Source organism: Daphnia pulicaria, chromosome 8 (assembly GCF_021234035.1).
Source record: "Daphnia pulicaria isolate SC F1-1A chromosome 8, SC_F0-13Bv2, whole genome shotgun sequence".
Classification (NCBI taxonomy): Eukaryota; Metazoa; Arthropoda; class Branchiopoda; order Diplostraca; family Daphniidae; genus Daphnia; species Daphnia pulicaria.
Genome location: NC_060920.1, coordinates 4051456 through 4077119, shown reverse-complemented (window position 1 = coordinate 4077119; position 25664 = coordinate 4051456). Strand labels below are relative to the sequence as shown.

At 35.5% G+C, this 25664-nt stretch overlaps 1 protein-coding gene across 1 annotated transcript; it reads left to right on the top strand.

Moving 5' to 3' along the window:
- Window positions 1-912: 912 nt before the first annotated feature.
- Window positions 913-4921, top strand: LOC124312700 (prolyl 4-hydroxylase subunit alpha-1-like). The gene is made up of 11 exons (XM_046777192.1): window positions 913-989; window positions 1086-1318; window positions 2715-3064; window positions 3139-3309; window positions 3388-3553; window positions 3630-3825; window positions 3899-4009; window positions 4090-4206; window positions 4293-4349; window positions 4453-4618; window positions 4714-4921. Exons 1-11 carry the CDS (start codon window positions 987-989, stop codon window positions 4788-4790), a joined length of 1647 nt encoding a protein of 548 aa, XP_046633148.1. The 5' UTR covers window positions 913-986; the 3' UTR covers window positions 4791-4921.
- The last annotated feature ends 20743 nt before the right edge of the window (window positions 4922-25664 follow it).

The following is a 25664-nucleotide window of genomic DNA, read 5'->3' as shown; positions in this document are numbered from 1 at the left end:
CGTAGATGAATAATTTAATTTATGCTTAGAAAAACCCAACCCGTATCCAGAAACAGCTACACCCAACCTTGGTACACTGAATCCAGAGTGATGAGAAAACCCCAAATCTGAACATTGAAACCTGTTCACTTTCTTGTTCGAGTAAAATTCATTTATAATTTGGTGACGGGAAAACCCAATATATCTGTTTAGTGAAGCAAGGAACGAAATCAGCGAGAGCTCCGCCTCCTTTTAAAATTTCCAAATTATTCAACGAGAACATCAACACCAAGAACGTAGCCACCAAAGCCATCGAAATCTTTGAAATAAAAAAAAACAACTAACTTTATTCAAAATAAAAGTTTCAATATAATTATAATATTCAAATTGTTTTTCCTATTTACCATGGATTTAAGTTGATAGTTGAACATGTTGCAAGGAGAGAATTTACGCTTTGCCTAGCTCGAGTTGATAGAAATAGAGAACAGATACTGTTTCAGACTTAATCCTTATCCTTTTATATACTTGTGCTCGACGACACGATTTAGACTCCCTGAATTGCTGCTCTCCTTTCTATTGGAGGCAAAACTCTTCGTAGTTCGCAGTTTGTGCGCACTAGTGCACGATACTTTCCACTTTTCTAGCTGCGTCGTAGACGAATAATTTAATTTATGCTTAGAAAAACACAACCCGTATCCAGAAACAGCTACACCCAACCTTGGTACACTGAATCCGGAGTGATGAGAAAACCCCAAATCTGAACATTGAAACCTGTTCACTTTCTTGTTCGAATAAAATTAATTTATAATTTGGTGACTGGAAAACCCAATATATCTGTTTAATGAAGCAAGGAACGAAATCAGCGAGAGCTCCGCCTCCTTTTAAAGTTTCCAAATTGCAAAAAACGAATTTGCGTTGTTTGAAACAGACCAAACATTTCCTAATTCATTTTTATTCCAACTCTCAGTAGCAACAGATCAGGAACTTGATGTGAGACTCACACAAATATGGTAACATTTGTAATGTATCGCTTCTTCTCTAAATTATCGAACTCGCTTTGGTTTCAACACAATATTCTATACATATTTTAATTGTGGGATTTTTAGGCGAAAAGAGATAACTTGACTGACAAAATATGGAATGACTGTAGCCATCTTCCCCCTGTGTTATCTTTAGCGAAAATTTTTCTGTTTCTGTATTTGATGGCTCAGGGCAATTGTCATTTGCTATCTTCCAATATTAACTTGGAGCTTCTTGCTACGCACACTGCCTCCAAGATGGAGTTGTATTTATCCAAATACATCGGAAATATGAAGGAAAAAAAACCTCTCCTGCAAAGGTATATCCTGGGTTCTTCCTTTTTTATCATTTCTGCTTATACCTTCGTGAATAACAGTACCTACCTAAAGTTTCCGCACAGCTGAGAGAAGCTTATGGGAAAACAGTTTGTTTTAATTGTCCAAAACCGAGTTTTCGTCGGACGAAAACGATTTTTGGACTAGGGGTTCAAAGACTAAAGTTTAATAATGTATATTTTTTGGGGAATTTTTCGTTTACGGGAAGGGCCCTTTTAAATTGGTAGTAAAAGTTGCCGCACACTTGAGAGGGCCAGTAGTAAATCTCACTAGTTTTGCTTCCTTTTACGGGACGAAAAATAGAGCTAGGTGGGTTCGTTAGAGCTTAAAAAAGACCATCGTTAGCTCTATAATGGCATATATGGTTTACTTTACCATGTCATATGAAAAATCACGTGAATTTCGATTTGAAAATGAAAATTTTTCATTTCTAAGATTTTCTCCCTTTATTCCCCCCCCCCGTAGTTGCCGATTTTCCAAATACCGAGATTAAAAAAACAAGGTCAAAACAAAGGCCTGTTATTTTCTCCCCCTACCTTATAATAGTTTAGGGGCGTCGCTTGGTGATCGGGGAGCACCTTGAGACCTGAGTTCGACTCTCCCGGTGAGCATAGTTTCTCCCATACCCGGGCACTACCACTACACATACAATAAAGATCTCTTCCTAAAAAGGCAGGCACTAGCGCCAAATCGTACACAATGATGGTACTTCCATCCCCCTTCTTGGGGCTCCTTCCACACAATACAACACTTACACTGTTCACGCCATTGCTCAAAAATCAATAGAAAAAATATCTCGTCAGTGCAAGAAGGTCATCTAGTTGAAGACCAGATGTCTGCTAAACATAGCAGACGCACCTAATCCTACCAATATCAATTCTTATATTTTTAATCTCGATATTGGTAAAAATAGGCAACTAAGGGAGGGGGAACTAAGGGATAAAATCTTAAAAAGGAAAAATTTTCAATTTAAAATCGAAATTCACACGATTTTTCATATGGCATGGTATAGTAAACCATACATGCCGTTTTGGAGCTAACGATGATTTTTTTAAGCCTTAACGAAACCACTTAGCTCTATTTTTTGTCGCGTAAAATAAAGCCAAAGTAGTACGATTTACTACTGGCCCTCTCGAGTGTGCGGAAACTTCAACTTCCAATTTCATGGGCCCTTCCCGTGAACAAAAAATTCCCCAAAAACTATATGTTATAAAACTTCAGTTCATGAAATCTTAGCCAAAAAATAGTTTTTGCTCGACGAAAACTTGATTTTTTACGGTTTTTCAAAAACCTGTTTTCCCATAAGCTTCTCTTAGCTGTGCGGAAACTTTAAATAGTTACTGTATTTATAGTACTATATTCGAATTTGTCTTTTAACAGATACATGAACGACTATGCATTAATTATGCAAGAATCAAACCGGGATGGTACAGACTGGTATTTATCAAATCCCGTAAACGAGTACTTTCTCGTCAAGCGGATGAGCGATGGGAATCGCATTTTGCGAGAATTAATTTTTTCCAATAGCAGCAGGCTGATCCATTCAGACTTAATTGATGAAAACGGCAGTTTTCTAACGAATTTGCCTACTTCAGACGACGTAAGTGAAGCTGCCATAGGTCTAGTTCGTTTGCAAACTACTTTCGAGTTAGCCACCCAAGATCTAGCTGAGGGAAAACTGTTAGTTTTATCTATTGGTCTAAATTCAACATCTCGTCATCGAATGGCCGGTAATTTATTTTAGAAACTATAGTAGGATGTCCTCCTTTCAACGAGAGATTGGCTATTTATGTTTCACGAATAGCCGGCGACTGCTCGGAATTGGGTCGACAAGCTTACTTAATCGGGGAAGATGAAACTGCAATGGGTTGGATGCAAGAGTCTCTTGTGAGATACAAACAAGAAGCCGATAATGAGAAATCGGTTGGCATTGAAGACATCCTGAAGTATTATGCATTTTCTTCTCTCAATCAAGGTAGCCTCCATCTTTACACATTATTGTAATTGGTAAAGGTTTTGACTTAATACTGATGTTAATCCCAATGTTCCACAGGGCATAATGCCACGGCTTCACAATTAACTCGACAATTGATCCAGTTACTTCCTGGTGGCCAGTCAGAACTCCAGACTATTTTTAAATTGGAATCTGAATTACGCGCTTCTACAATTGCAAATACGGGGCACGCTTTCCATGACCGAGATTACAAGGCTCTTTGCAGGTGGAAATTGCTTAAATATATGCTATATATATATAAAGTTAGATTTCTAATTGTCATTAAAACTACATTTGTGTAGAGGAGAGACCGTCATGAAACCGATACCCGATTCACCTTTACACTGCAGTTACTCCGGCGCAAAGGAACTGTCGGCATTCATGGCACTGCAACCCATAAAACGAGAACAGATTTCGTTGAATCCTCCTGTAACCGTGTTTTACGACGTCATTTCAGATGACGAGATTGATATCCTCAAATCCATAGCTAAACCAAAAGTAATTTAATAACGATATTTTGAACATAATCGGAAATAACCTTAGAAAAGCGTCTCTGACAATCATTCTACAGTTGCAAGCTGGTTTAAATGTGAATTCGGTTACTGGTGAGATGAGCCTAAGTCAACGGTGTGTACTTTTGAACGTTACAATTCGCGATGAAGATCATAAAATTGTGAAGAAGGTAAGATTTTGGACAAATTTTCTGTATAGGCAACAAAACAAATAACCGTTTTTAAACAAATGACTTCATGCAATGCAAAGCTATCTCGTCGAATGGAGAACATATCTGGGCTCAAACTGACCCGTGGCTCATTTAACATTTATCAATACGGAGTTGGAGGTCATTTTATTCCTCACTGGGACTACAATTCCATGATTGTCAGTATACAGTGTACATAACTATTGTCATTATATATGAAGTTAAATTAAATCTTTTCCGTCTATCGTTTGGATTTCTTTAAAAGAACGAGACTTTGCTAAATGTCCATAGGGATAATCAAGTAGCAAGTTGGATTTTTTATGTGAGTATTTAGGCTAATTATAGTTCAACTAGCATTATTTTTTATAATGTTTAAGGTTATTTTTATTATTCTTCTGATACTGTAAATACTGTTAAATCTGAAGCTGAGTGAAGTAGAAGTCGGTGGAGCTACCGTCTTTACTGAAATTAAGACGGCCATTCAGCCAGTCAAAGGATCAGCCGCTTTTTGGTACAATATATTACCGAATGGACAAGGAGATCCTCAAACGAGGCATTCCAGCTGCCCCGTCCTAGTCGGATCTAAATTGAGTAATTTAAAGTTTTAATCGTCTACTAAATTTTGTTTTATTATTATTCCTTGTTCAGTTTCCTTGATTTTGCTCTATTTATCTGTTTCAAAACAGTTCTTGGTAAAGGATTTGGTTATAAAGCACAAATGTTCCGCCGTCCTTGCCGTTTGAACTTTGATGCCAAAGTGTAAACTCTGACGAAGAAATTCCGCTTGAAGTTCAGCAACAATGCTTGGATGAAAGAAAAGAACTAAACAATAAGTTTTATAAAAACTAACCAACTTATTGAGGTGTTCTTGTATTACATGTTAATTTGAATGCATATTGTACAGTATCCTTTAAAAAAAGCCGAGGGGGAATTTAACATAAAAAGATTTTTTTTTCTTTTTGCTCTTTCCTCGACAAATGATGAGCGAAAGAGAAGGTTTAAGTTGGTGTTTAGTTTGAAGTTAAGTTGAATGGCAACATACGAGCAGAAACAGTTTAGTTTCAAAGTCCATGTTTTCCAAAAATTTAAGCAAAGACTGAACATTTTTTGTTTAATATTATACGCTATTACGCAAGGTGAAGTGACTTAACTTTAATTAGAATATTTGATTAGCATTGAAATGATGACAAATCCAACGATGTAAAGGACGCATATACGATTTTATACATACTTAAAATCACATAACACAAACGGGCATAGCTATATGGCTACAGTTGCCGTTATAACTAGCACGGATTATGATATCTGGTCGGATGCTCGGAGGTCCGTTCCCAATTTCATGGTGACGGAATATTTAATATTTTAAAAGTTTAAAAAAGATGCCACTAAAAAACTGAAAATGTCCCATTTAGTTTAAATTATAGAATAATACCAAAAAGGGAAGAGTTGGGCGATCTGGCGTTCGGGTCGGTTGGCTCAATTGATATCTTGATGGGTTAGAATTGCAGTAAAATATTGACACTCTCCTCTCCTCACCATCCCGGTTTGATTCTTTCATAATTAATGCAAAGGGGAGAGTGGGGTAACTTGCTCGTTTTTTTCTTTTACCTATAATTCTCTTGTTTTTTTAACGAAATTAAATTCCCCAAGTCTTAAAAAAAGAAAACAATTCAACCTTTTCCTGGTATTTTTTTCAAACTTATCAAATTATATCTAGTTTAAGTATTTGACGATTTAAAAACAAAAGAAAATAAGGGACGGCTGACCCCAGATACGAGGTAACTTGCTCATACCACCAGGATCTCTTGGCCCTGTATTTCTTACGGGAAAAACCGTTGACTGACAGTAAAAACTCAAAATTAAAGAAAATAACTCAATAATGCAACCAACCAACGGAATATCAATAAAATGGGTTATATAAGTATGAGAGTTGACTATAAACCAAAAAAAAATTGAACACAAATAATGTTACTGCTATCAAATGAAATTTTATGTATTGCAAATAACCACGATGTTGTTTGGCCGATGCGCCCCAAGGCACCAACAAAGGGTTCTTAGTTTATTATTGAATATTTCTTATTTAAACTTATAAAGCAGATCGCTCTTTTCAAGTTATTTAGCTCTATATTTAATTAAAAAATTTGTGCTTTTTACCATGTGTGCGTTATTGTCATGCACACTAATATTCGAAATTTCAAGAATTTATGACTAGCCGTTCTGAAGATAAAAAATAAAAATATTGTTTGACTTTTCTAATGTAAGATTTTTCGAAAAGCTTTTTAAAATAATTTCTTTTGAAATAATGATAAAAATATTTTAAAGAAGTAGTGAAATAGAGAATTTCATTCTGTATCGACTAAATGTAAAAACGTTAACAGAAAAATAAATTATATTGGCTTAGAATACATTTTTGTGTAGATGACCTTGTTGAGGCTATTTCTGCCTTTCACCGTAGGGCTAGTTGGCTTATGGAAAATTGCCATTGCTGAGAATAAGCTAATTTCTTAATTGGCTCAAATTACTTGCGGATATTAAAAACTAATGAAGGGAATTATATAAAAACCCCCCTGAAAAAATCGTTGTTATTATGATTCATTTTTTTTTAATCGAGGTTTAAAATGAACCCCCTATCAGCACTTCTTCCACTAGAATTACAGGGGAAGGCAACTAGCACTGTTGTAGGGGTATGTTGTATCATTTATTTATTTCGTTTTATAACTTTAATAACGTTGTAATTGTAACTAATAAAATTTGAAAAATACCTTCAAGATAAAAGAATTTTTGCTCTTTTTTAGGACCAAAAGATATCAAAAAGGTTTTGATGGAGGGAATTGAGAGAGAAAATAAAAAAGTGTGCCAACCCTTACTACTCTCCCCTTAACACAAAACAAACTTAACAGGCTTTAAGAGGAGATAACGTAATAGTAACTTATTTTTCCAATTGTTTTGATACTTTTAAAGTAATAGTTAAAACCGATAATTGATTCGAAAGTCAAAGTAGGACGACCCAATTTTAAGACGAAAAAGTTATTATTTTTTTCATTCCTCAACTGTTCGTCGAAATACTTTGTAATTTTGTTTTAGGATGCACATTACTAACATCTACATCTCCCGATTTTTTCAATATTTTATTGCAATTCTAACCCATCAAGAAATCCATTGAGCCAACCGACCCGAACGCCAGATCGCCCCACTCTCCCCTAGTCGTTCAAGTATGTTAAAAGATATAGTAGGATATATTAGAGGAGACCGTTCCCACTTTGTACACCATCCCATGTTATACAGTGGCCTTAAACATTTAACAGGATGTTTTTTTTTAATTGTCCGCACATGGTGTGAAAATTTGAAACACTGACGTTGAATATTTTACGAGTTATTAAAAAAATAAAAACGGAAGAAAAAATTCGCAATCTTTTCCTCTGCTCGGTGAAATTTTTTATATTTATTATACAACTATTCAGTTAAAACTCAAAAGAATTTTATTTTAATCGTTTGCAAAATGTTGTATTTTGGGGACACTAACGAGGGGTGACTTTGAACTATAGGTGGGTGTGTTAGGGGAGGTTCAAAGTCAAAGGGCCAATCATGGCGAAGGCTTAAAATCGATTTGAAAGATACTCGTAAGTAAAATATCGATATAAGTTAAACTCCCTCTTTTCTCTTGCATCCTCTGTCAAAAACTACATGTACTGAAAAAACCTTTTTATTTAACAATATTTCTTTAAGAAATTATGTTTTTTGTTCCTTACTTAAAAAGTTATCAGCTCAAAGTTTTTGTTAATTTTAAAGTGGACTCTTCCTCATTTTTTTAACCTGTCTAAAGTGGAACAGGCGTCTGTCCAAAGTCACACCCCGGTACAGGAAAAAAAAAACACAAAAAAATTAAAATTGCCATAACTTCGAAAATTCTTATTATACAGAAACGAAAACAAATTAGGAGGTGGAAGGAGGCAAAAATTATTAATTTCAAAAAAATAAACGAAATCGTATGAAGGGGATGGAAGATAATGGGGAAAAACCGGAGTTATCAAAAGGGTGAACGGTCTCCCCTACTATAAATAACTCACGAAGGTATAAGCAAAAATGATAAAAAAGGAAAAAACCAAGATACCTTTGTAGGAGAGTTTCTTTGTCATTCATATTACTGATGCATTTGGATAAATACAACTACACCTTAGAGACAGTGGGCGTAGCAAGAAGCTCCAAACTAATATTGGAAGATAGAAAATGAAAATTGTCCGGAGCCATCAAATACAGAAACAGACGAATTTTCGTCATAGATATCAGAGGTTGAGGATAGCTACAGTCGTATTACGTGTTTTGAAAGTCAAGCCATCTTTCTTCACCTAAAACACCGATAATTAAAATATGTACGGGAGATCGGGGTAAGTAGAGTAGTTTTTAAGTTGGCACTATCAATATTTAGATATGTTTAGAAGATGAGTGTTGGAAGAATTCATGCTTATACAACCCGAAAATCTCCATCCTTTAAAAAAAAATCATTGAAAAAGTGCAAAGAGTTTAGTAATGAATGAAAAATTAATTTTTGTGCCTTAAAATCGGATCGTCAGCTTCGACAGATTTTTCCAATTTACGGCTTTCAGAAATAGCAAAAAATTTTAGAAAAATATAATTCTTTGAGGAAATTCTTTCCTTTTTCAATTCCATATTTTTGTTTATTTTTACTGCTGGCCTGGCAACGTGGGGCAGTTTATGCGTATAAAATCCGTCGTCCAACGTCAAAATGGTAAGTCTAAAAAATCTTTCAATTTCTTTCAAATGTAAGATAGTTAGGCATTACATTAGAAAACATGAACGTTGTATGTATCCAGACGGTTACATTTTAAAAGTTGTCAAGGAAGTTGTTGCTGAGAAAAAAATGTATGTGTTGTTTCCAAAGAAACCTCCTTATAAAAAGATCTAAACTGAAATATTTTAAACATTTCTTAGTTGCTGGAATTCAAGATCAGGCTGAAGTAACTACGATCTTTGGGGGTTACCAAAAACAGCGTTGGGTAATTCCACTTGTGTGTTTTACTGTATATGTGTTGCAATGTGAACTTTTTCTTGTTCACTCTAGGTTTTCAGTCACGATCAAGAAAGTAATCTTAGCAATTACGTTAAAAGAGCCAGTGAAATTTATCATGGAATCACTACCACTGACTTGAGAAGATTGGCTTATCGCTACCCAAGAAAAATGTGTATCCCCCCCCCCCCTCTTTTTTGGTCAGTCAAGAAGGAAGCCGGAAGGGACTGGCTCTTTGGTTTAATTAGAAGACATCGAGACCTTTCAATCAGAAAAACCACAATTAACATCTCTAAGAAGATATATCAGCTAACCATGTATAACGTTGATTCCTTCTTTGAAAATGTTGAAATCATAAGGGCTTGAGGCATTCCACTCCCCCTTCTCGTTGGTTTAATGCTGACGAGTCTGGTTTTACCACAGTGCATGTACCAGATGAAATTATCGCTCGAAAAGGAAGAAAACAAAAGTGGATCTATAACTTCAGGTGAGAGAGGCAAACTGGTTACAGTCTGCCTTGCAGTATATGCCACAGGGACGCCCATCCCACCATTCTTTGTCTTTCCACGGTAACATTCTTTGCAACTTAAATATCGTCTTTTGCTAATAAATTTCTCTGTATGTTTCAGAGTTCATAATTTTAAGGAATATTCCCTCCATGGTTCTCTTGGTTCTCATGGCTCCTTATCGGTTCTGCTTGATCAGCCAACAATTCTGGCTGGATGTAAGTCAAAGATTTCATTTTTTTTCATCACTTCATCCAGCACGTTCGGCCTTCGAAGAGGAGAGAAGCTGTTTTATTTCTCGATAACCAGATAACCAGTGCAGTGTGGATTATGAGTTGTGCATTATGGAAATGTGGATTATGGTCTTATGCAAATTGTTTGTCAAAGAGAAGGCGGTTTTTGTTTGTTGATTATTCATAGTTGCCTTGATGAATGGTAATTTTGGTTTGTAATTTTTAGATTTGTTCACAATGCTTATGTTTTATGCCGTTTGGCAACGTCATCCTGACAAAAGCTTGTAATTTATATACGCGTACACTCTATCTCTTCTTCCCTGACTTCTCTCATTTTTCTCTCTTCTCGTTGTTCCTTCGGCTTGATCGAGCAAACTGGCACTCGCCTCTTTAGTGTTCGTAAGCATTTTTTATTTAAACGAGATATTCTCTATTGTGGCAAAACCGCAATACTAACCTTTTTTCGTGTGTTCCAAAAAAATCGATTGGTAGGCTCATTGCAAAACTTATTCGACGCGTCGACAAAAGTGAGCCTCCGACCAATAGTCGTCATTTGTCGTTAATATTTCCAACAACAATATACATTTGAATCGTAAAATTATTTATTTATTTATACGTTTAAATGATGTACTGTCCCTTGAGCTGTTAGTTCATAAGGATAACATGGGCCCACATTGTTGAAACATATCTTTCAGCGGCATAATATAACTAAGGGATTACATTGAGTAACTAGAGATTACAATAAAAAGACAGTAATATAGTATTATAGACGAGCAACTAGAATATAATACGGGAGAAAATAGTTGCCGTACCAGAGATAGTTTCGAAGTGTAAACTGTAAAAAGGCTTCAAGAATCTCTATTAGACAATAACGGGATTGATTCACAATTGGCTTTTGCAACCGTCACCATTGAGTTGCGGAAACCTATAGCTTTAATAGCTTTAACAAACATAACATGCCATCAAGCCCATATAGAAGGAACATTGTGCCCCTTCAAAAGGGGATCTTTCTTACTTTTTGGTTAAATTAAGGAAAATTTCTGTAAATTAAAAATACGACCCAAATAGCTTATTTTCTCCATTTTTTAAAGATAATCGAATGTATTATCATTATAAAAATGTTACGATACATGTGTGAGGCTCACAACAAGTTCCTGATCTGTTGCTACATAGAGATGGAACAAAAATTGGCAAGGAAATGTTGAGTCTCTTTCAAACAACGCCAATTCGCCTTTTTGCAATTTGGAAATTTTAAAAGGAAGTGGAGCTCTCACTGACTTCGTTCCTGGCTTAACTATACAGATTTATTGGGTTTTCCCGTCACCAAATTATAAATTAATTTTATTCGAACAAACAACAAAGTGAACAGGTTTCAATGTTCAGATTTGGGTTTTCTCATCACTTCAGATTCAGTTTAGCCAGGTTCGGTGTAGCTGTTTCTGTATACGGGTTGGGTTTTTCTAAGCATAAATCAAATTATTCATCTACGACGCAGCTAGAAAAGTGGAAAGTATCGTGCACGTGTGCGAACAAACTGCAAACTGCGAAGAGTTTGGCCTTCAATAGAGAGGAGAGTAGCAATTCATAGAGTCTAAATCGTGTCGTCGAGCACAATTATATAAAAGGATAAGGATTAAGTCTGAAACAGTATCTGTTCTCTATTTCTATCAACTCGAGCTAGGCAAAGCGTAAATTCTCTCCTTGCAACATGTTCAACTATCAACTTAAATCCATGGTAAATAGGAAAAACAATTTGAATATTATAATAATATTGCAACTTTTATTTTGAATAAAGTTAGTTGTTTTTTTAATTTCAAGGATTTCGATGGCTTTGGTGGCTACGATCTTGGTGTTGATGGTCTCGTTAAATATGGTTTATGGAACTCCAACTGAGAACGTTGATGATAAAGTTCAAGCTGAATTTTTGAGATCCATTTACTTTGCCCATTCTTCATCCGGAGGAGCTGCAAAAATTGTAGAAAGCACTTCTATACCCGATTGATTAAAGCATCGATTGTTGAAGCCAGCAACGGCGATTTGTTTTTCAAAATTATGTCATGGGTTTAAAATGTTGATGGTGCCAATGGTGCCCATACACTGTTGATGAGCTATTAAAGAGAAAGTAAATTGTTCTTTCATTTTTAAGAGGAATGAATAAGCCATTAGCTTGCTGTAAACCAAATCTCTGGGAGACAAAGACTTACAAGAACGCTAGTCCGTTGCCCAGAGCCAACTGTATTCCCACACTCTAAAAACTGAGTGGCTTTGTAGCAAAATGGACGAGACTACTAAGCCTTTAGTAAAGCTTTAGTATAGTGGCTTACTAGTTATTGACTTAAAAAATTAATTATGAAAGTGGTAGGCCAAGTTAAGTTTATCACTTCAAGATTTGTTGAAGAATGACAAAGAAATTAGTTGTTTTGCGGACTTCCTTAACCAACAGCCGAACCAGACCAACCATTTTCACGGTGACTCACTATGTTGCCTTTATTGTCTGTTTGGGTATCCACCCCCTTCTGCTGCTGTTTGCTGACGTTATGAGGGAGACCCTAAAGGCAAAGAGGGAGAAATGTTGTTATCGCCAGTGATAGGTTGAATATAGGATGAAGGTCAGCATGGCCAAAACACGAAGAAATTTTGGGAAATGTTTTCCAAAATTTAAATCGTTAATATTTTTACTTCTAAGCCGAATATTGAAAAAATATTAAAATAGTTTTAAGAGGTGGGCTATGTTATAATTTTGAAACAATTAGATTATTTTTAGGTGCAGCTAATTTCTAACCATCATAGAAAATTATATATATGCTTCTATTGACGAATGGTGATTTCTTCACCAAAGAAAGTCACCTTGGAACCTTGGTTTATTGGATTTCTGATTCGTCGTCCTTTTTCCAGTTGATCTTCATTGGACACTGGACCTGCCATCCTCCAGGGACGCAATCATCATGGATGAAAAGTTATGCCTATTGCTAATAGCCCAATACTTCCCTGTTAGAAAAAATGTGGGGGTGTTATTAGGACCGGTTTTTCGGACAATTTGCGGATTTCGTGCAAATTTCTCCTTGGATCCTTTCTGTGGTTGGTGGGCGTAGTCAAACTTGTTCAGACGGACAAATTGACACGAAAAAACGTACGATCCGTTCAGCGGATCGTGAGCGCTGGTGATTAAACCGCTATTTTCGTTTTTTTAGGCGGGGGTGGGTGGGAAAAGGTCAATTTTTGGAAGGGGAGGAGCGGGTAGGGAGTAGTCGATATTTCTACCAGGGTACTACCCCCACTATGATGGGTAGTTAAAGTTTCGTCTACTTTCGTTTTGTTTTGATTCAATCGTGATTTCGTTAAGCAGACGCCAGACGTTACACACACACAGACACAAAAAAGACAACACCAGCAAGAGTGACCTGCCACCACACCGTCACCTCCTGATTGTGGCGTATTTGTCGACTTTTAAGTGAACTTTTGGTAGACAAAGTTGGGCAGAATTTCCGAGATTCTGAAGAGTTATGAAAGTTTCTGAAGATTCTGAGTATGTTCTGGCCATTGGAATTCAAGAAGAATTTTGTGGGGACTGTGTAGCCAGATTTTTAGGATGTAAAAACCACAGACAGTTTGATGCAGCTGATCTTTCGACTAGGTTTGTAACCTTTCCCATAAGCCATAAAAAACTTTCATTGATATGAATATGAATACTCAAATTACTTTATACAGACTGAGGGGGGATTATCTATCCCACAGTTCATTTTGTGTCTATTGTGTGGAAATGTTATATCTTTTTCAATGAAATCCTCTTACAGATTTCAAGCTTGACTTCCATGTTGAGGGCCTCTTGGAATTTATTATGGTCCATTCAGAGAAATGCTGCATAATTTTAGGCGAAATTGCTCGTTTTGATGAAGATAAAAAAGGGATTATAAATGAAGTTTTTTTGAAAAAATGTCTAAAACTAATTCGTCGAACAAGAACAAGTAGCATAATCCGTCAGGCCTTAAGTTGCAAACTATGTTTGCAACATTCATCTCGGTTAAGAGCTGGATAATACGGATGATTTTTTAACATAAGTACAAGTATACATATAGTAATATAAAAGTGCATTAAAAAAACTCCCAGAGTAATATAGGTGATTCACCCTTTTTACGGAAACCTTACATATTTGTTCTTGCGTAACAGGTGGCGGCAACCTGTGCTGTTTATTGTATTGTTTACCTGGTATACTAATAATATATAAATCAGGAAAATTTTAAGGGAGGAAAGCAGGGGTAACAAGTTATAATAGATGAGAAACATGCTTGTAGTTATTGGCTCTGGACTTTGAAAAGGTAAAAAGGGTTATATTGTCCCTTTATCAAATAGACTATTTTAAGTTCCTCCTTCCTTGATCACCCCTCATTTCCCCAAGTGTTATTAGAACGTAGGCTGTGTTATTTGAATGTCCTTAGAGGAGTTAATGGAAAGTCAGAAACTAGACTTGAATGTGGTAACGTGTTGTGACTGGTGGTGGATTCGGATCCAGCGTTCACACTAGATTATACGAAGCGAGTCGCCGCTAGGGTTTGGCGTCGACAACAGTTAACAAGAGACGCTGTATTATGAACCCTAGCAAGATACCCGTGACAATACATATTTGGGAAAAAGTCACACTCATATTGGGTCATTGTTCACTGCCTATTTTGGTCGTGCATTTCTAATATAGACGCATGCAAATATTTAAGTCTTTTTTACTTTGTGTCAGCAACAAGATAAAGTTAGGGAAAGCCTGATGGAGCCAAGTTTAGAGAAAGGTAACTATAAAACACGTTTAACAGGTGTTACCAGCATTCGCTTACGTTGCTAACCCCCGTCTACCGATCCGGATGATTGTCTTTCCGAGTTTCAATAAAACTTTCGATCGTCACTTTTCTGTGTAGATTTTCCCATTCACCGATTTAATCTGTAGGGAATAATTATTTTCTCCACAGAGTGGCGTTTTTCTACTAAAAAGTGCAGTATAAAGGATAGTAAATAGGGTTGGCACACTTTTTTTTAATTTTCTTTACATTTCCCTCCATCAATACCTTTTTGATATCTTTTGGTTTAAAAAAAATAAAAAATTCTTTCCAGTTCAATTTTTTTGGTTTATAGTTAACTACCATACTATTTTAACCTATTTTATTGATATTCCGTTGGTGGGTTGCATTATTGGGTTATTTTCTTTAATTTTGAGTTTTTACTGTCAGTCAACGGTTTTTCCCGTAAGAAATACAGGGGCCACGAGATCCTGGTGGTGTGAGCAAGTGACCTCGTATCTGGGGTCAGCCGCCCCTTAATATAATTTTTTTTAATCGTCAAATATTTAAACTAGATATAACTTGATCAGTTTGAAAAAAACCAGGAAAAGGTTGAATTGATCTCTTTTTTTAAGACTTGGGGAACTTAATTTCGTTAAAAAACAAGAGAATTATAGCTAAAAGAAAAAAACGAGCAAGTTGTTCCATTCTCCCCTTTGCATTAATTATGAAAGAATCAAACAGGGATGGTGAAGACTAGTATGGGAGAGTGAAGCAAATGGCTCACTTTTTTATCTTAGCTCCCATTCCCAGGTTTTCCAACGTATTTAGATCCACCAAATCTATAAAATAAAGAATAATTCCTGCTTTTTAAAAATGGTGATATTTCAATCCAATCTAAATAAAGCCCGTTGGGCACCTTCGGGATTTAAAGTTAGTTTAAGTTTTGTTGAATACGGATTGAAGAACTTTAGGCAATGTTTAATTTGCAGAAAGTCCTTTAATGAAAGCATGACCTACTACCATCACTGCCTACATACTGGCTATATATCCCTCTGATGTCGAATGGATCCAGCCTTTCCCATCACATTTCTCTGACTTATCATAGCCAATGCCGAAAGTAGTAAAATGTTCAACTTTCCAAAGCTTGTTTCCACCGTTTGAAACTTACAATTCAGCACCCATCCCTTTGTTTTCTCTCGCACGAACGAAAAAACAAAGGGATGGGTGCGGAAAAAAAGGGGAAATCTACTTTTTCCTTTTTCAACTTAAAATTCAACTTGGATAATATAAATGAAAAAAATTGAAAATCAGACCTGAAATATAGCTAACGCAGGTCTATTTTTTTTTGAGTCGCGTTTTCCTAGCCTTAGCCGTTCAACTGCAAAAAAAGACCAAAGTGGCCTAATTTGCATGAGGCCGTCTCGGCTTTCCAAAGACTTTTAGAACCGGCCAAAAGTACTTCAGGAAATGAAAACAAAAATCTGAAAAAAACAGAGGTGTTCTCACTACCTCTTACTATATACAAATTAAATTTGAAAGCATTTGGTTAAAAACTGTAGTACTGAGAGGACTTAAAAAACAGCGTTTTTAAATAAGGTCCTCTCGGGCTTCCAAAGACTTTCGGTAGGTACTGTATATATTTAAGCAATTTCCACCTGCAAAGAGCCTTGTAATCTCGGTCATGGAAAGCGTGCCCGTATTTGAAATTGTAGAAGCGCGTAATTCGGATTCCAATTTAAAAATATTCTGGAGTTCTGACTGGTCACCAGGAAGTAATTGGATCAATTTTCGAGTTAATTTTGAAGCCCCGGCATTATTCCCTGTGGAACATTGGGATTAAAATCAGTATTAAGTCAAAACCTTTACCAATTACAATAATGTGTAAAGATGGAGGCTACCTTGATTGAGAGAAGAAAATGCATAAAACTTCAGAATGTCTTCAATGCCAACCGATTTCTCATTATCGGCTTCTTGTTTGTATCTCACAAGAGACTCTTGGATCCAACCCATTGGCAGTTTCGTCTTCCCCGATTCAGTAAGCTTGTCGACCCAATTCCGAGCAGTCGCCGGCTATTCGTAAAACATAAATAGCCAATCTCTCGTTGAAAGAAGGACATCGTACTATAGTTTCTAAAATAAATTACCTGTCGATGACGAAATGTTGAATTTAGACCAATAGATGAAACTAACAATTTTCCCTCAGCTCCATCTTGAGTGGCTTACTCTAAAGTAGTTTGCAAACGGACTAGACCTATTGCAGCTTCGCTTACGTCGTCTGAAGTAGGCAAATTCGTTAGAAAACTGCCGTTTTCATCAATTAAGTCTGGATGGATCAGCCTGCTGCTATTGGAAAAAATTAATTCTCGCAAAATGCGATTCCCATCGCTCATCCGCTTAACGAGAAAGTACTCGTTTAAGGGATTTGATAAATACCAATCTGTACCATCCCGGTTTGATTCTTGCATAATTAATGCATAGTCGTTCATGTATCTGTTAAAAGACATAGTCGGATATAGTACTACAAATACAGTAACTACCTAAAGTTTCCCCACAGCTAAGAGAAGCTTATGGGAAAATGGGTTTTTGAAAAATCGTCAAAAATCAAGTTTTCGTCGAACGAAAACGATTTTTGGACTAAGATTTCACAGACTGAAGTTTTATAACATATATTTTTTAGGGAATTTTTCGTTTACGGGAAGGGCCCTTGAAATTGGAAGTTGAAGTTTCCGCACACTCGAGAGGGCCAGTAGTAGCCTAAATCGTACCACTTTGGCTTTCTTTTACGGGACGAAAAACAGAGCTAGGTGGGTTCGTTAAGGCTTAAAAAAAAGCATCGTTAGCTCTGAAACAGCATGCATGGTTTACTATACCATGCCAGATGAAAAAATTTTTGAATTTCGATTTGAAATTGAAAATTTTTCATTTTTAAGATTTCATCCCTTAGTTCCCCCTCCCGTAGTTGCCGATTTTTCCCAATATCGAGATTTAAAATATGAGAGGCAGGGGGAGAAAATAACAGGCCTTTGCTTTGACTTTTTTTCTAAATCTCAACATTTAAAGTTTGTTTCACTAGAATAAATTATGTACGGCATTTAAGAAATTGAATTTGGTTGTAAACAATACCAATTAGATATCGAAATGGTGTTTTATTTACCTCAGCAAATCAAAACAAAATTTCGGTTCATCAGTCTTTAACACACAATGACTTCTTTGTTTTCGAACGACGACTTTAGAAAAAAAATTTAGAAAGGAAGTTGACTGACAGTTATTTACGTTCACATAGGGATGAAAACGATTCCCGTTTGCATAAGGTTCCAAGTTTTCTTTGATGGTGTAGATTTGGTTAATCCGCTTGGGACTAAAGTAAATATTCATTAAATTGGCCATTTCTGCTACACGATTTAAAATATAGATTAACCTGAGAGTTCTTCAAAAAAATATTTTCCGTTTTTCATAGTTAAAACCAAACAATCAAAAGATCACAGATTAAATTTCTTTATTAAATAATTCCTAAGAATCAAATCATCAAAGAATATTGCAATCAGAAGAGGGGATGCTTGTTGACATTCCTCATTGGCCCAGTTTTCGAGTGCATGGGACAGTAGTAACTCTGTGTGCCGACACCAAGAGTGCGCATGAAATCGGTCCTTTCATGGACCCATGCATTAGCGACTAAACTCTGACGTTTACGTTAAATTTCAAGAGCTGACATAAGAAATCATTTCACTATTCACCGAGCATTTCATTATTGCTTATATGATTCTGGAAAAAAACCTAGTCCAAGATTCGCTGACAAAAATTTTCGAGAGTTCGTGATTTAAAAATCAATTATTAATAGATGTTTCTTTTCCTTAATTGCGCAGAAGTGGCAAGGGTGGGCTTTAAAGTTTGCCCATATTCTAAATTACGTAACTAATGTTAAACTATTGGAAACATTACGAAGTGCTGACATCATTGCTGGAGAATAACGAGTACTATTAAAAAGTAAGCCAAATGAAACTGAAGTTAAAACACATGAATCGACTGAACAGATATTTACAATGATTTGATTTGGTGTATTATTCAAAAATGGATAACACGAAGCTTTTATACGCAGGTTGCACAAAATTTATTGAAATTCTTAAATTTACGCAAGTAACACACTTTATTGGACTGATGTCGACCCAATTTATTTTTTGGTTGGCAATATCGGCCAACTTATCTGACTCTCAGCCAACCATTTCAAAATTGTCAAGTTTTTATGTTGGCTTCAGATATCGGGCCGACATCTATATGAGAAACAACACAGTAGCGGTAAGGAACTTATATTTCGCTATTTAAGTATGTACTGGAAACTGAACAGTACTTTACAATTTAAGTAGGTATTTTAGCATACTTAAATTGGGAAATTTTGGCGTAAATGCCTAAACATACGCTAACATGCAAAGCACGGTGCATGGAATGTCCTAGGCATTTTTTTTGTCCGTCGATTTTGTTGGCTAAGCATAGGGGGAGCGGTGCTATTCCGGACAAAATTTTGCAAACTGTTTTATAGTTTACATTTCTTTAAGTAAAAGCTCAGAAAAGTATTTGTTTTGGTACCAAGATATAGCCCAGGTTTTCTTCTTTTAAAAACTTCTGTTAAAAATGTTTTTTAGTAATAAATAGCTTAAATATTAACGGTTTAGTTTCACTGACACGGTCCGGTTTCACCCCACAGAAGTGGATTTTTTGGACAGTTTAAGAATATATATATTTAAAATAGTTTAACCCAATATTAATTATGTATAAATATACCAATCAAACCGGAATTTTTTTTCCTTTTTGATGGTTTAACTTTTGTGTTCGCTTAAAGTAATGGAAATCGAAGAAATGAAATTATATGAAATAAAGTACAGGGAAAGTTTGTTTTCCTTTTTCTGTAGTCTGTTTGGTGACCGGACGATTCGGCACTGACTTGTCAAAAAAAACTTTCGGCAATATCTAGTGGAAATTCGGCACCGTCTTTTTACCGATTCGGCACCAATCCACCAGGTGTCAATTTTATTTGAGTGTTCGAATGAAGTATAAAGTCATTTTATCATTTATGCCTAGAACAAATTTTAATTCTAAATTTGTAAATGAGAAATGGGGGTCTCACTATCTATATTTAATTACTTTAATAGCCTACATGTTATCATAATTTATGTATCAGTAAAAATAATTCAAATTTTAATGACTTTGATAAACATTCATTATTATTACACGAATTATTATAAGAAATTTTTTCGCCGTGTTTAACATGGCCCTTATGCATAAATGAATGCTGCATAAGAAAAAAATAACCAAAAAATATCCAATAGAGCAGTCTAACATACACGTTTCATTTATTTTGTGTCCAAAATGGCCCAATAAGCGTAAAGCGTTTTAAAGATGCTGTACGCTGATTTATTTGATTTGATTTGATTTATTTGTAACGCGCACTATCCAAGTAAAGTTCTAATGACGCGAATTTAACGTCATATCCTTAAAAGCAATCAAGGATCCTGTCTAATAACATTTTAGTGTTATGCCGCAGCCTCAAGGCGCAAACCAACAGTTTTATGACGGGTTCAGCCGGGGATCGAAACCAGATCATCATTGCCTTTGTTCCAACAAAAACATTTGCCATCGGTGAAAACTAAACACTTGTACGCAGCTGCGATTATCAAGAGTTCCCCATGCCTAACAATCAAGCAGGAAGATCAAGTTGGTGGTGTGTCCTTTAATCATGATGTGTTATACCATCTAATAGGTGGTGGTTTCATCGAGGAAAGTTTGAAGGAAATAAGAAGGAAAGAGGTAATGAGGAATAGAAAACCTAATAGTTTCTCCAAAAACAGTGAATTTGATGGAATATTTTTTTCTAAAGAAAAAGAAAGTGAAAAAGCTGACAAAGGCTGTTGTATCAGTGAAAAATCTACATGGTTAGTTTGATAAGAAAATTATGAAGTGGCATAAAGCCTTAATTCTTTTTATTTTCATCATTATAGCCAGGCACAAATAAAGCAAAAACTGTTGAGTACATGGCAAAAACTTTCGACTTCCCTAAACGCGAAAGAATATTTCGATTCAAATGTGTATCTGAAATATTTCTGGTGTATCCAAGGATAAAGGATTGTGATGAAGGATCTTTGGGAATTTCTAACTATTTCATACAACATAATTCAACTTCTAAATATATTTTTTAAAAATTAAATTGTTCGTGATGTTCACCAAAAATGGGAAAATATTTTCATTACAAAGCCGGTTTCTTGATAGATTCTTTATTGCTCTTTTGTTATTGGCTAAAATTGAAATCAAGAACGTTTTCTGAATCGTCTGATGGTAAATAAATCAATAACTTAATTTCTCGAACATTGCAATGACTTCCATAACTTGTTTAAAATTGCATGGAATTAATTCATTTTATGTAACTGATGCCAGCCATTTTTAACGTCAATAAACCATCATTTGATAACAAACTTGATCGCCTATTTCACTTCGTGAAGGGAACTAAAAGCAATTAAAAATAAATTCCCACATTATCTCAACGAATGATTAACTCAACGAGAAAATGCATCAATTTCAGAAATTGTTAAGGCGACGAATGTTTTCCACAACAAGCAGCCCTACCTTATTGTTGTTGGATCTTTGGAGCATTCTTTGTCCTTTAACCTGATTCTAGACTTTACTGTTATTCCCATTGGCAGCGATTGCACGAGGGCATTTAGTGTCATGTTCGCCTCTTTTTTCATGTTAATAGTAGAATTCCCAAAACATCTATGCAAATTGTATCTTTTCTTTGAACAATTTGTGTTTTGGATATTCTTACGAGAAAGTTGCTATACAGTTAACTCTTCAAACCAAAATTTTGCAGACATGCTAGACAACATTGCCTGGAGAAATCTTACTCATTCGTCCGATGCTGTTCAATAGATGCAGGTGAAATTATGTCCATATTGAAAAGAAACAACACCAAGCAGAAACACCAAGTCCTTATCTCATATATTTCATAATTATATGCTGTGTATAATTTGTGCTAATTGATTGCGAAAAATTATATACAGATAGCATGTTCAGACTCGTCTGAGGATGCTTTTTCCTTTTAAATGGATATTTTTCTTTACAAGAATTTATGTATACTTAAATTAATCCCACTTAGTGTACACTTATTATCCACTTCTTTGAAAATTGCGAATAAAATTGCGATTAATTTGGATAGAATACAGAGCATCTTGTGAAAAGAAATAAGTTAGCTTAATCAATTTGTTTAACATATTATTCTTCAAATTTATTGATTATAGAGCCGTGATAAAACAACCATTTCGATTGACGGACATAGTGAATTGTTGAATTTCTGCAGATGCTTTTTTTCCTATTTGAACTATGGCAAAGTGGTTTTACATCCATTTCACACTTTTATCTAGAATAGGTGGCAAACTCTTGCACGCATGCGATGTACATAAGTGTGACATGTGACACGAACACTTTACAGCAAGAAGATGCGGACATTTTTCTTTAGCAAGGCAGTAACAGACGCAAGGACTCCAAACTTCGAGTTACAGCGGTAGCAGCACTGAATCCCACTAAGCTAAAAAAGTTAAAGAATATAGTAAGTAACTTGACTTGAACGAATAACAATAATATTACATGTCCAGTGGAAATTTTGGTTCTCGAATAATTCAAGCTAATTTTCCACTAGGATTTTAGCTTTTTCATCTCCACACTGAAAGACAACTAATAGTTCTTCAATTGTTTTGCCTTTAACAACATCGTAAAATTAAACCATCTCAATTAGCTGTTTGTCAACTGTAACATCTGTAGTAATTACTTCGACCAGTTATTGGTTCCCCCGATCCCGTGATCTATTTTCATTGGTTATAAACTGACCAACGCTAATGCACCAAGAATCACGTGATAAATAGGCCACCTCCTGCGTTTTAGAGGCTGGCCACGAAGTCGAAACTTTAAACGTAAATAACTAGTAAAGTAAATTTATCCCAGCTATAGTATGATTGGTAGATTTTTTTTCTCTTATTTTTAGTATGTTTTTTTTATTTTTTTTATTTTGTTGCGCCATCCCCTATTACTATCATTCTCCCAGTAGAACCTGGGGCCCTACATCCCATTTTGACGTGCATATTGTGCAATCTTGACTGCATTCCCGGAATATTCTTATATGTGTCTATCTATTAAGCTACATTTATTATTCATTTTTGGATTAGATTTGTATTGATACCTATTGCGTGTATGCAAATCGTATATTTTAAGAATGTGAAATTTAATTGGAAATGAGATATACAGATTTTACGGAACAGTTATGCAAGTTTATCATACAGGAAGGTATAACGTTAAATATTTGAAATTGCGTGCAAAACACTATATTCCCGTAATATTCCACAGCCGTTTCATTTGAATGGGGATCAGGCCATCCCATATTGACGCTTATATTATAAAAAAAGGGTGAGCAGTGCTAGTAGGGTAGAGTTCTTCTCGAGAAGCCTGGATTTAGAAACGTCTATTTGAGGAATAAAAACTACGCCGAACGTTCTGCCAATAGTCTAATATCCATCTGTATATATGCTAGTAATGTTTGGGACGGAAGTGAGTCTATGAGAGAACGAAAGTGAACTTTCGGGAGACTTCAATTTGATAAAGCTTGGCTTTTGGTCAGCTGGAACCATAAAGTGTCACACCATGAGGGTTAAAAAGGGGCTCTTATTCTTCACAATTTCAAGGGATGGATAAGGCAGCTTTCATCGTTTTATAAACATTAAATTGTCATGTTTGTTATTATTTCGACAGCAAATTTCATTAACAAAATAGACTTATTTTGTTAGTAATTGAAGTAAGTTGTTGGTTTTTCATGAATTCTTATTTTTACTTTACGCTAACCATTTCGTATTTTTAACGCCGTTTTTTAATAGCTAGTTACCTTTTTCATTTTTTTGCTAACGTTTAAAAGTCGTAAGTAATTTGTGTCGTATGTTTTTTTTTTAAGTTGTTGTATGCAATTGTTATATTGTTTGCTGTTAGTTTGTTAATTGTTAAATTGGTAAGTGATTGTTACTATTAATAAAATAATAGTAAAAAAGGAGAAAAATTGATGGACATTGTTTTATTCGTATAATTTTTTCCCCGTAATCGATTCCTCTGTCTTTTCATTTGGATAATATTGCATAGGGGAGAGTATGGGTCACAAAGATGTAAACAGAAGTCATATATTCTTTATTTGGATAATATGAGATAAGTCCCCTACTAACACGGCCCATCCACTTTATGTAAGATGTAGGTTAATATGGGATGAATAGATCCAGGTCGCAATTGGGGGGCGGTAGTATAGCGTAGGTATAAATTTATTCGGATCTAGGATAGGATCAAATAAAGAATATTCATCGTAGATCCACCAGCTTATATCCATTAATATACTGATTGTACGTCAAAGTAATATACCCGGGGGTATGATTTTGTTGTAATACCATTTGGTACCTACACAGAATGTGCATCACAGTATAACCATATAAGGTACACAGTGGACGAAAAAGCTAAAAAATATCTCTATTTCCACTACACACAAACATTTGTTCCTAGAAAGTATGACTAGTTGGTCAAGTGGTCAGAGAGGTGAGATACGGAATTGTAGGTTAGTAGTTCAAATCTGGGGTGAGACTTTTATCTTTTATTTTCTAACAGAAATCATATCCAAAGATGGATGTTATTTCATGATACTGTGTATACACAAACCGGTATATTCAAGGGACATACAAATGGTACGTGCGGGGAAGGGGCAATAAGGATCAACATGAAGCATTCCATGGATATACTGTTTGTATCTCCCTTATCCTTGGGAGTACGCTGCAGTCATATCCATGGTACATCGCTGTGTTAGTAGGGTCGGTATTAGCGGTCACACCCAAATTGTGTTTGATTCAAATTGATTCGAATCGATTCAACTTGAATTGCGTTTTTTTTTTAGATTTTTCGAATATTCAGTTCAACTCGAATTGGAAAAATTGAAATTCATATTCATTTGAATTGTGATATTTTTGGGTAAATATTCATGGAAATTTACCTGAAGATTCATTTCCCGATTCGTTAATATTCATTGTGAATATTCACGAATATATGGGTCAATTCGTGTCAAATTTGACAAAATTTTTGCAAAGTTGGAATATTTTCAGTTTCAATTTCGACCGCTAGATGTACCACCTCTTTTTTCGATAAACGAAGGGGATGGGTATTGTTTGGGTTCTTTCAAATAGACAAATATTCTATTATTTTTGAATTATCACTAAATCCAGTCGGATGTGCGAAGTTCAGGCCCGGTTATTCAGGCCCGCGTCTTTCAAGCCCACTTTTATTGGGCCTGAACGTCGCAAAAATTGGGCCGGAAAGGCGGACTTGAATGTCATTCAGGCCCAATATAATTTTTTATGTTTTTCACAGTTAAATATATTGGAAATACATTTCATACCTAAGAATATTTAAACCTTTTTAAATAATGATCCATCAGTAATGATCAATCAGTTAAGGCTATACATAATAACACAATACATAAATATATCGAAAGCCAATCAGCGTTTAGCAGACGTGCATTTTGAATAATTCAAAATGGATTTGTTCCCTAGCAAGACAAGTTTTCTGCTATCGAAAAACGATTTATACAGGGATGAAGCTCTTATTACACTGATAATTTTTAATATAGGGTTTAGCGGCTGAGGTTGAGCGGCGGAGACTGCGCGCACCCGTGGGAAGGGGGTGAGTGAAAGGGGGGGGGGTATACCTGGGCCATACCATACACTGCCATTTTTCCTCCTACGCTACCATATCAACGGTTGTCTAATGGTCAGAGGCCCGGGCTGTAATGGCAATGGTCCGAGTTTCGAATCTCGGGCAAGTGAAAAAGATATTTCTGGTTTTTTTGTTGTCTCCTGTAGCAGAAGAATTTCGTTTGTAGCGTGGTCGATTCTGTCTAGAAACGTCTAGAAACGTAAATTAATTAAAAATTAACCAGATTGAATTGGGGATAGAAATAAAAATGAGGTAATACAGAAATGAATAAAGTATTGTCCCGTTGATCATTGATCACGCGTTGGCCATTGCCCCCGCTATACGATCCCGTTGGTA